The sequence below is a fragment of the Scomber japonicus genome, chromosome 12, assembly GCF_027409825.1.
Source record: "Scomber japonicus isolate fScoJap1 chromosome 12, fScoJap1.pri, whole genome shotgun sequence".
Lineage (NCBI taxonomy): Eukaryota > Metazoa > Chordata > Actinopteri > Scombriformes > Scombridae > Scomber > Scomber japonicus.
This window is the reverse complement of record NC_070589.1, coordinates 3,177,220-3,189,248: the sequence shown is the minus strand read 5'-3', so window position 1 is coordinate 3,189,248 and position 12,029 is coordinate 3,177,220. Positions and strand designations below refer to the sequence as shown.

The 12,029-nt window shown below is 39.3% G+C and overlaps 1 protein-coding gene across 1 annotated transcript; it reads left to right on the top strand.

Moving 5' to 3' along the window:
• Positions 1–1,219: 1,219 nt before the first annotated feature.
• Positions 1,220–10,162, top strand: dnajb6a (DnaJ heat shock protein family (Hsp40) member B6a). The gene is made up of 8 exons (XM_053329565.1): positions 1,220–1,350; positions 4,929–5,034; positions 5,901–6,010; positions 6,105–6,170; positions 6,443–6,553; positions 6,725–6,871; positions 6,957–7,167; positions 9,263–10,162. The coding sequence occupies exons 2-8, from the start codon at positions 4,970–4,972 to the stop codon at positions 9,366–9,368; spliced, it is 816 nt and encodes a 271-aa protein (XP_053185540.1). The 5' UTR covers positions 1,220–1,350; positions 4,929–4,969; the 3' UTR covers positions 9,369–10,162.
• Positions 10,163–12,029: the final 1,867 nt, after the last annotated feature.

Sequence of the window (12,029 nt, the reverse complement as noted above, 5' to 3'; positions counted from 1 at the left end):
AGGACATGCAGTTGTTGATGTTGATGAAGTGTCTGTGAGACATGATTTCAGCCTGGTGAGGGCAGTACCTGTGATGTTAAGGGAGGATTCAGGGCGGGAGAGAAGAATGGTGTGACTGATAATATCGAAAACTACAGTGAGATTGGGAAAGGGGGAGAATGCTGAGGTGACCAGAGTCTGAGAAGAGGTCATTGGTAATTTTGAGGAGGGCTGTGCCGTGGCGTTCCGTTCCGTTCCGTGCTGTGCCATTCCGTGCCATGCCGTGCTATGCTGTGCTGTGCCATGCTGTGAGCAGAAACCACACTGAAAAGATTTGAGCAAGTCATTGGAGATGAGGTGGGCTTTGAGTTAGGAGGCGACATCATGTCACTCTACTTTGACTGAAAGTGGAGATTGGAGAAAATAACTCAAGATAATCAGGGCTGGGTCCAGGTTTTTAGAGGCTCCATTCTCAGCTGGTCAACACAAACCAACTGCCACTTAATCAATAGGACCCTTGGTGCCCCTGGTGGTCTGGGGCTCAAGGGCAGATGCCATTTGAGGTGAATGAATGAAAATGTGTAAACTGGTTGCCTATGGCAGTGGTCTTCAAAGTGGGTTGGGGAATCTCCAGGCATTCATAAGTAACACAATGACAGAATATATGACTATTTTGGTCATGTGTTTCATAAACTTTCTGTCGTAAAACATCCAAAAGAAAAAATCGTATCACATGGGGGCCATGGAACTAAATATTTTCAAATGGGGGTCTGTGGTCTAATTTGTGTTAAGATAGGTTTAGGGTATGAGAACCACAGCTCTGTGGCACATGATTGCCCATCCTTAATTTATGCAGTTGGTACAGATGGCCTGTTTCATGGGCCACTGAAGTAGTGACCCTCTGGGTCAACTTTAATACCTATTTATGGAAAACACATGATGAGCAGGATATTACATCACTGTAGACTTTATCTGGTGTGATTTGAGCACTGCTTCTTGCTTGCTGTTTGTAATATTGTAATAACTTTAGTATCTTCTTCCACCTGCTCAGTGTTGCTCAATGTCTTGTGAAACAGAGTGGATTAGATTTAGCCTGATGGTTATTGACAAATAATAGACTCTGTATTTATTGTGTCCTCTGACACAGCCTGTCCGGTAGGTGGCGGTACTGTCTCTGTGAGCTGAAATAACTCACAATAAAGACAAGAAGTCCAAGAAGAAGAAGTCAGTAACAGGACGTTGCGCTTAATCTAAGAATCTGCAGACTGCTGAGCATGAATATACTTGTTTAGCTTCTATTATCGGCTACATAACAGACTGCCTCCCTGCCTACACGGCTCCTGATATCACAGAAGCCTGGACTTGAATTGGGTAAGACTGTTTTGACAGAACAGCTGATGTGACTGATGATGTTTACTGCTGAGTAGAGCTAAGCTAATACTGCAACCAGCTTACGTTAGGTTCGCAGCTAACGGCACACACCGCCTGAAACAAAAGCTTTTCACTAAGGTTGTGTCCTTTTGTTGGGAATTCCTGGATGTACTATAGCCCTGAGCTGTGCGGTTAATAACACTCGCTATACTGCTGCTGTTGCTGGCTTTCCTTTAATGTTAGATAGGTAACTATCAGCAGCCATTCAGGGTCACACAGATAAACAAGCTAGCGCTGCTTAGAGCTCAGACACGTTCACTGTTCACACTCAACACTTATATTTCCTCAAGCTTGCGCTATGTTTGTCCTTACAATTGTATTGTTTGTAAAGTAGGACATTGAGATCACTCAGTTGCGAGTAGAAAGTATTGAGGTTATTATTATTGTTATTGGTTATTGGTGAACGTGGAGCATCAGTACTGCTGTGCTCAGACAGTCAACATAGAGACAACTAGAGGAGCATTTCCTCACAAACATTCATGTGATAGCATTGTAAAATCATAGAAAACCGTCCTCCCCATAACCTTGAAGTACTGTTAGTATTGGCTTTGAAATACATTGAAATCAATATGCCTGACTTGGATCTTGAATGTCATCATTGCTCCCTCAAGACAGAGTCCTACTTCCCTCTGAACACTCCTCCACTGTTCTAACTGAAAAGACAGTGAACCAGAATCTCTGTCTCACACCCAGCAGGCAGCTACAAAGGATCCTTTGTACAGCACACAACCGCATGTATTTCTGTTTTTGCTATTAATTTTACACAGTGATAAGCTAGTACGTTAGTTTAAAAAAAACAATTGATCTCAAAAAATAGTCAAACAAGAACATCACTCATGTACAATAAAGCCTATGACAGGTCACAAATAGACAGTGTTTAACTATAATGGATCACAAGCCAAAAAGTTTTCTTTATCGTGTGTCATCTATTTTGGAATTTAATTGTAGACTATGCTTTAAAATCAGTTTCACAGTATTATTTTACAAATATGTACCAATGAATATGTACTAGTATCTAGAACAAAGTGCCCATTGGGGGCTGCAGCATGTATACTTGCCAAAAGACACACAGAAGGTCACAGTAAGTATGTGTCCCAAACACACTTGTGCCCTAATTTATGAGTGTAGTTACGTCAGATAGTTGTTTGAAATGAGATCCACATAACGAAGGCCATGTTAGGCCATTTGTGAATGAGACTGTGTATATAAATGGGGTTACTGTGGGATGAATCAGCTGGGGAAATCAGAAAGTATGAGTACCTGTAATCTGAGGTGGCTCCAATGTCTTCTTCAATCCCTTTCGGTGGTGATGGTCCTCATGGCGCTCAGCTAAGTAAATATTTCAAATGCATTTTTTATTGCTTGAGTAAATTATAATCCATGAGTGTTGCGTCAGATAGTTGTTTGACATGAGATCCACATAACCAAGGACATGTTAGGACATGTGTGAATGAGATGGTATATGTAAATGATAAGTGTTATTGAGTTGCTGTGGGATGAATTAGTTAGATAGGTAGCTATTTTATTAGCATGGTAATGCTAGCAGAAGTAGCAATATGTTTATGTTTATTTGTACATTCATTGAAATGTATGCATATTTAGGTATGAAAGGCTTAATCAGAAGGTATGAGTAATCATTTCTAAATCTTGATAATTTGATGGGTAATGATAGAGGAAAATGTGAATACTCATTACTTTAGAAAAATGGAAGTATTGTCTGAAAAAAAATATTTTTCCTTGTTTTAACCGGTGTTACACCAAAATCTGTGACCGTCAGAAACGGTGACCTGTGTTGCTGGCTCTCTGCAGAAGAACTTCACCTTAACCTCAGTGGAGACCTCACGTCCCTCCTTAATCTAATAGACAGTTGAAAAGGAAATGTGTTTTTTATATATATATATATATATATACTTCATAGATATAGACTTTGCAAGCTTGGCTGTTTAGTGGTAACCAACATGAATGCAGCCTCTCGTAAAAAATCAACAATATTGTACTTCCAGTATTATCCAACTACCAAAGAAATACTGTGTCTGTGTGTGTTCATGGTAACCACGTGATCCCGGACCCTCATTCATAAATCAAAGTTTTTGTTAAGCAAGTTATTGTCTAACTGTGGAACAAAACCGATCTCAACCCTGAGATCAAGAGGAACATAATGTGTGAATTCATGTTGTGGAAGGATAATATCATGGTTGGAAGGCTGTATGAGTGAGTAGCTAACAAACTGTAGCATTAGCATTAGCTACTGTGTGGATTGTGTTCTGTGGTTTCTTACCTGACTTCTCTGGAGATTCACCACCTTGCGTTAATGTTTGGCGGCATCCTGAGTATTTTCCAACAGTGATTTGCTCTTGTTAGGCATGTTGAAAATGTTCGTGACCGTAGATGTTGTTGTCTCTTTTCCTCATTCACACCCCTTCGTACAGCGTACAGGCTGAAACAATAGTCCCAGGTGGCTGTAGCTCCGGAGTCCCAAATAAAAAGTATAACTGTAGACTATTTATTTAACATTGAAATAGAAATTGAAGTTGACATGAAATGAAATGCGAAAAAAATGCCACATGCAATGACTGGCTCCCTGAACATTGGAGGGGATGGAGAAGGTTGGAGAACACAGACGGACAGACAGGCGGACAAACATCCCACTCTCTAATTATAGTAGTAGGATGTGTGACACTGACACAGCAGTAAATGTGCCTCGAGCTGCCCATCCTCAAAAACTGAGTGACTATATGAGAGGGAGTGAGTCCACCATGAGACCTGGAACCACTATGAAGGGTATCCCAAACGTCAGAGCTGAGATAGTAACAGCAGCTGACTGGGTGGTGCAGGTGGTGCAGGTGGTGCAGGTGATGGTGGCAACAGGAAAAGCACACATAAGAAACTCTGAAATCAGCTGGAAGAAGCGTCTGTGGGTTGATGAGAACACAACAGAGCTTTTTGGCCATTGGCCTCAACACATATTTGAATGGAGCTTAGACAGATTTGTTTTCCAGCAACACAATGAGCCCCACACATAAAACCCAAGCTGCTCAACAGAAAAACAACAGTGTTCATGTCCAGGTCTTAATCTGGCTCAGCACCCACATACAGGACTGTAAGGGGATGAATTCTCATGCAAACAAGTTTTATATCAATCTAATCTTATGTTATCCATTTAGTATTTACTTTCACTCAGTGTTATAAAACATAACACAAGCTCAATGAAATGAATCTTATGCTGTAAATCAGATGGAACACAAAAGCTTCCGTAACTCTATTTCTTAGTTTATAACTATATATATGTTTACCTTAAAATAATGTTCAGTGATGGCAGTGGTATAGCTTATATAGCACAGTCTGTAGATCTACAGGTTAAGTCATCACCACAGACAGACTGTGTACTTGTTTATGACAATAAGTGTAAATGTGATTCGGCACAGTTCATTCTTTGTTTATTCTCTGGAGCTGTATTACTGACATCAGTGTTGTCAGATATCATTTAAAGCTTCAGCATCTTGTGTTTGTTCTTTCAGGTTCTTTAGGCTTATAGAAGTTCTCCCTTCATCCACTCATCATGGTGGACTACTACCAGGTTTTAGGAGTACGGAGAGATGCTTCTGCAGACGACATCAAGAAATCGTCAGTAAATAAGTTTGACATGTTTCTTCTTCCATCCTAATCCTAGCCTCAGCTGTGCTCTGAAACAGTGAATGCTCTCACCTTTCTGCCTGCCTTTCACTGAATGAATGAATGAATGAATGAATGAATGAGCCTCTATTGGCTGCTCACCTTTCTCTGAAAGTTCATTAACAATGAATCTAATGAGATTATTAAGCTATTAAGCTAATTGCCAACAGCAACTAAGTGTGTTAAAATCAGTTCTGCATGTAAAACATTTTGAAGTATTGACCATGATGAAACTGTTTACTATGAATATAACATACTTCATATTTATTAGAGATAAACCTCCTGATTTAACGTTGGAGTTACAAAAGACAATAAAAATCATCTATAAGGTGCCTCACCCACACATGTATGGACTCTGTAGCCGGAAATCAAGCCAGTTGACTGTGGTTAATAACTTGCAATATTTACCAACACATTAAAATATATGTGAACAGATAGCACAAACCAGTAGCATCATTATAGACTAATGATGGTTTTCACACATTTGTCATGGCTGTATCCAAATAGCATTTTTATAACGTGCATCTATTTTACCTCAGTGTTAGCCATAGTGTTAGCCATAGTGGTATATACCTCCTGCACTCCATTTATGTCACTGTCAAAAAAAGTGCAGTGCAATGATTGAACTGGAGGCTTCTAGGAATGAGTCTCCTGGAAGTTTCCTGGAAGTCCCAAAAAGCTTATCATCTCATTACAGTTAATGAGAAGGTGAGAGGTTATTTTTCTCTGCCTCAGCTTCAGCAGGTAGCAGTATCATGACATCTGGATAAAAAGTTTGTAAGTACAGCAGACATGGTCCTCCTTCTGTCCTCATTCAGGTACAGAAAGCTGGCCCTGAGGTGGCACCCTGATAAAAACCCAGATAACAAAGACGAGGCTGAGAAGAAGTTCAAGGAGCTGTCAGAGGCGTATGAAGTCCTGTCAGATGGTTTGTATCACACCTGTCTGTACTAGCCTGCTAACATGTGTCTCTGTGTATGCTCTGTTGTTCTATCTTCACGTTTTTTACTTTGCTCTTGCAGTCAACAAAAGGAGCATATATGATCGCTATGGTAAAGAAGGACTCACAGGGAACAATGGAGGAAGAGGTGAGTGCTCCTCTTAGAAAAGCTCTAAACTTAATAATAATAATAATAATAATAATAATAATGATAATAATAATTCATACATGTAGTGTATCGAGGATGGACTTCGACCGTAGACCATGTTTATCAGACTTCAGATACAAATTCTCAAGTTCATCAGCTGCAACAGCTGTTATTAAACAGGACTGGTTTCCAGTTCATTCTCATGGAAAAATGAGTGAATATTTGGGTTTTTTTATTCTCATGTTCAAAATAAATCAATTCAAATGTTTCAGGGGGGCATTTCCACAACGGAGACCATTTCCACGAACCATTCACATTCCGTAACCCAGAAGACGTCTTCAGGGAATTCTTTGGAGGCAGAGACCCATTCGCAGACTTTTTTGGTACGTCCCTCTACTTGTTACTTCTAAATAAAGTGGTACATTGCTGAGTCTGCTGCTGTTTTAGGAGATTTGAAAAGTTTCTTCCTACCGTAATGTTCCCAGTTTTTCTGCTCCAGTTAATTTGTTCTCATACTCCCCCACCCGTCTTTTTTCTCTGCTGTAACCGCTCAGGTCCAGATCCATTTAGTGATGATCCATTTTTCGGCAGCGGGCGGCGGCACCAGAGTCGGGCAAATCGCAACCGGACAGGCGGGTCATTTTTCGGGGGCTTTGTTGGGTTTCCTCCCTTTGGTGCTGGTTTCTCGCCTTTTGATCCAGGTAAGAAATCTACCAAAGAAGAAATAAACTAACAGAAGACTATCTCAGAATGATTTTAAAGTGTTCTCTGTCCTCTTCATCTCAGGCTTTGGTTCTTTTGGCTCCATGAACACCATGGGTCATATGGGTCACATGGGACACATGACAACTATGGGCAGTCTGGGAGGTGGAGGCTTTACTTCTTTCTCCTCCTCCTCCTTTGGGGGAGGTGGTGGTGGAGGAGGAGGCATGGGAAACTTTCGCTCTGTGTCCACCTCCACCAAGATCATCAACGGCAGGAAGATCACAACTAAAAGGTCAATAATGAGGAGAATTTTATATTTTATTAATATTATGTTTTCTTGTTGCCATTGTAGATACAGCTCTGTGAAATTATCATCAGCTCTAAGTAAAGATGATGCCAGCTGCTCATGGAGACAGCTAACCCTAACCATCCTTTTTATCATATTTATTTGGGGGGTCAAGGAATATTGAAATCTGAAAGCTGCCCCTCCTTCATCACACTCCTGTTAACCAGGGCTGGAGGCTGCAGCATTATGTTGCTACCAGGAAAGCCATTTAAATGTCATATATACGACAGCGTATAAAACACCATTTTCTCTTTTTTTTTTTGATAGGAGAAATCTTTCTCTTTTGAACAAGATGTATTTCCTTATTATGAAATACATTGTAATGATAGTTAATAGGATTACTATTAAACTACTATTAAATCCTCCTTTTGGACATGGTTTGTCAAGGAAGTGATCTGTATAAACGACCTATATTGTATACTGTGTACTGTATGTAACCATGGTAACACATGTGTATCAGCAGTTAAGTTACATGGATTTTCCCTAAACAATTAGAAAGTGAAAAGCAGTTAAAACAATGTTTTGCTGTACAGAGTGACATGTGTGTTTGAGCAGTGACACATAGTGAGCACACAGTTCTCTCTCATACTTCCTGTCTCTGATTATTCACTACATGAGCTACAGCTGTAGCTTTGACTAATAACATCAGGAATCATTTGTGCTGCATAGCTTGCCTGTGGTTGTTTTTCTCATTACAGTGAGAACATGAAAAGGTTTGTTCATTATATTGAGGAAGTGAGCAAATAGTTTGTTTGTCATGGTGGCAGCAATACACTGCCATACATTAAACCAACTCACTGACAAAAAGTGTGTGTGTGTGTGTGAGAGAGAGAGAGAAATAGAGTGTGCTCTAATTAAACACACAGAGCAGACATGTGCAGCCCGCCAGTCAATTTCCAACTATCAATAAATAGTTAAAATGTTGTTGGAAGCAAGCAGACCATTACTGCATCTAAATGACTGAGTGAAGTTGTGACAACTCTCTAACAGCTAACGTTACGCTGGGAACACACTGAAGAGTGGAGGAAAGCAGCCTGCAGCCAGTTGCTATGAAACCTCTATGTAAACTCATGGCGGTGGCGGCAAAGTGCAGCCACAGCAACATTCTGCAAGTTTTGGTTGGTTCACTGTAAGAAAGCAAAGTGAGAGATCTTCTTCATGGCTATGATGATCTCGGTATTAAAGAGCTGAGCATCAGTGTGTGCTGCTCACACACACACAGTGACCCAGGTGATAACTATGACTTTATGTTGCTGCAAGTGCAATAAAGTCTACCAGAGTAAAAAAACTAGAAGAGTCATTTAATTTAATCCACCCAAAAACCAGTGGATGTTTTAAAATACATTGCATTACAATTTTTCTTTTTTCTGGTCAAATAGTGATGAGTAGAAATTTAAAAATGTTTTTGATTTTCTTTTCATATTTAGAATAATAAAAGATAAAATCACTGGCAAACCGTTTTCTCATATTCAGAGCCTGCATGTTGTCATCAAAGCAAATAAAATAAACTAAAAATCCTCTCTGTGTCACTGCGACGGTCTGATGGAGCGTGAGTTTTTATAATGTTAACTATTTTGTGAAGCTCATAAGGTGCTAAACTAAAATACAAACCATTTCTGAACATTTCTACTCTGACCCTCACAGTTTAAACAGACTGCAGTATGTCTTATTATTACCTGTAAGCTTTTCCATTTCACTTAGAAAAGAGCAGCAATGCTTAGTGGAGGAAATCTAATCTTGTTCAGCAGGAGAACAATTTGCCGTTTTCTCAGCTGTTTCCACCTTGTTTTACCTTAAATCCTAGAAAGAGACTATAAAAGGGTTTCTATGATAAGGTAGATGGTGAACAGACTTGGTTGGAAAAAGGTCGTTTTTTTTTTTTTTGCTTTAATCCGTGACAAAGACAAAGAGCCATCTATTACTGTAGCAGATACATGAGACCAGCATCAAGTTCCATTTCCTCTACATTTTGTAGGCATTGTGTGTTAGTGAAGCCTGGTTTCCTGGTTTCACACCTCCTTCTTCTGTTCTCCTCTTCCAGAATTGTGGAGAACGGTCAGGAGCGGGTCGAGGTGGAGGAGGACGGGCAGCTGCGGTCGTTAACCATCAATGGTAAGGAGCAGCTGCTGCGACTGGAACACAAGTGAAGACAGAAGAGTCTTCAGCTGGAGAAGCGTTACCTCAGCACAAACATACCAACAACCTTGAGCTTGAAGCAAAAGAAGAAAAAAAAGCAACAAAACAATGTAATAATAATAATAATAATGCTCTACTATTGTTTGGATGTACATACTTAGGTTGTGTCCATTTCCCTTTATGTCCTTTCCCTGCTGACTCATTTGTTAACCAACCATTCAAATCAGACTTTTCTATGCATTTTGTTTTTATGTATTTCTGAAATTGGAATTGTCCTTATATTTTGGCTCAGGGTGGTGTTATTGTTTCAGTGTATGGGACCACAGTATTGTTCTAATGTATATGACTCCCTTTCTTCTACTACGTTCCATATGTACTCCATTGTGTATCAGCCTGTGTGTGGACAGCACACTGCGTTCAGAAAACAAAGCATGACTTTGCTTTTTCATCTGAATAGTTAAAAAAAAGGAAAAAAAAAAGAATTTGATTTTAAAAAGTGGGTAGGCTTAACTGAAGCATCTTCCCCCTCTCTGTTTACTGCTTGTCTAACCTGTTCTTAGTAATAATTTTTTTTTAATTAAAAATACAATGCTGGTAGGAGTTATGCAATTTTGTATGTTCTAATACCAACGTGTTTTGTTTATTTAATGATGCATGTACACCTGTTGATGTTCAGTCTTAATGTTAAAGCTGCATTATGATGCACAAATGACGGAAGTCGTTCTATAAATGATATATGAATATAGAAGGAATTTTGTGTACTTTGTAATCCAATAAATATGAGTTTTGTCCTGTTTTCAGGATGCTGAAGTTTTGGATCATGTCTGCTCTGTTAGTTGTGTTCCAGTTTTACATTTCATGGGCTTCATCATGGGTAATATGTCAGTGTTCACAGATTAGATTTGATTGTTCTGAATCACAAGGCAAACTTCACATATAGCACTGTGCAAACGTCTAGGCCCTCATAATGTTTAGATTCTTATCCATCAGAGAAGTTTGATCGCTCTCCAAACACACAGTAACAGTCATAAAGAACAATAATGAGTCCTGCAGCAGATCAGTATGCCCCTCACAGAGCTGTTCAACTTTGTATGAAATTCATTAATAAATCAAAACAATGACTTTTGAAAGCAGCCTAACCTTTAGAGCCTAAACCTTTTGCACAGTACTGTCTATAAAACAATATGATGATGAACATTTGTTACAGTGAGATATTAAGTAAATGTTACTGCAGGTTATCACCTGACCCACACAGGCAGAGAGTCACATCAGCTGGGTGCTTGCATCACCCTGGGCCCCCTTAGAACCCAGCATTTTGTTTGACAGACTGAGGAACAAAAGAATTGTGTAATATGTTCAGTCTGACCTGAGGGAGTCCCTAACTCCAAATAATACATGGGAGGATCTGCAGTGTTTGATCATATTCTGAACAGTAAGACAATCTATCTTTAAGCTGAACAGACAGAAATGAGTAAAATGCAGTGGAGCACTTCGTATAGTAGAGTGGGCAAATAATTAAAGAATCTGTGTTCAGTCCAAAAGACCTCAGTTTCACAAGAAAATCAACATGAGCTACTGTGCTGCAGATATCAAATATAGCAACATAGATTTATACTTATTAAAAGGAGAAAACTTCAATCTCTGAAGACCAAAATAAAATGCATTTTGTTTTCCTTGGCTGAATAATGAGAGTGCTCTCATACCACTCCAGTGAAAAGCCAGCTCATCTTCATTACCCAAAGAAGAAAAAAGTGCATTATTTTTCTTTGAGTGGAGTATCTGCTTTACAATTATCTTCAGAAAGTGCAAGAGTAGAGGTGATCAGGATGCCTTTCTGTTAACAGTTTGTGATGATGTCTGGGCTTCTTTGTTTAACCTAGACCCTAATCATGTTTTAGAGGTAGATAGCTATGACCTGGTAGCTTGTTGCATGAAATGAATTTCTCATTGTAACCACGCTGTTTATCAGAAGGTACAGTACTTTGATTTGAAGGTAAGGTTAGTTGTTTGGCAGTTATTTGCTTGGTCATTACTGAAAAATGATGTTTCTCTCAAAGAAAAAAGGAAGAACTTCTGGAAATAAAAAAACATAACTATCTCTGCTGTGTTACATCCATGTTTTAAGTATATCACTTCCTGTGTGAGGAAGGGATTGGGACAGTGTTACAGCACCCCTGTGTGGCTGACAAAAGCAGTGGATTTTAAATTGCCATGTAGCTTTAAATTCAAATGATGGAAAGACTATTGACACCCTCTTGCTCTTTGTCCAAGTACAAGTTAAACCCACTCTACATTAAATCTGTGTTTAGGGGGTTAGATCACTGACTATGTCCCCAGTTGATTAGGGTCCTTTGTTACATGTCACTCCCCTTTTCTGTCCACTTGATTATCACATCTCCACTGTCTAATAAAGGTAGAAAATGACAAAAAAAGAAAGATACAATCCATGTGTAAGGACAAACACTATGCAAACGTCCGAATGATCTGCTGACTATATATATATATATTATATATATACATATACTCATATATATGAAGTGTGTCTTCAAACTTGAAGTCAGCAGAAACACTTTCAAAGCTCAGTTACATTATCAACTACAGCAGCTCAGATCTGGCCCATGATTTTTCCACTACTTGGCACAGCGAGGATTCATCCACTTAGTTTGAATGGG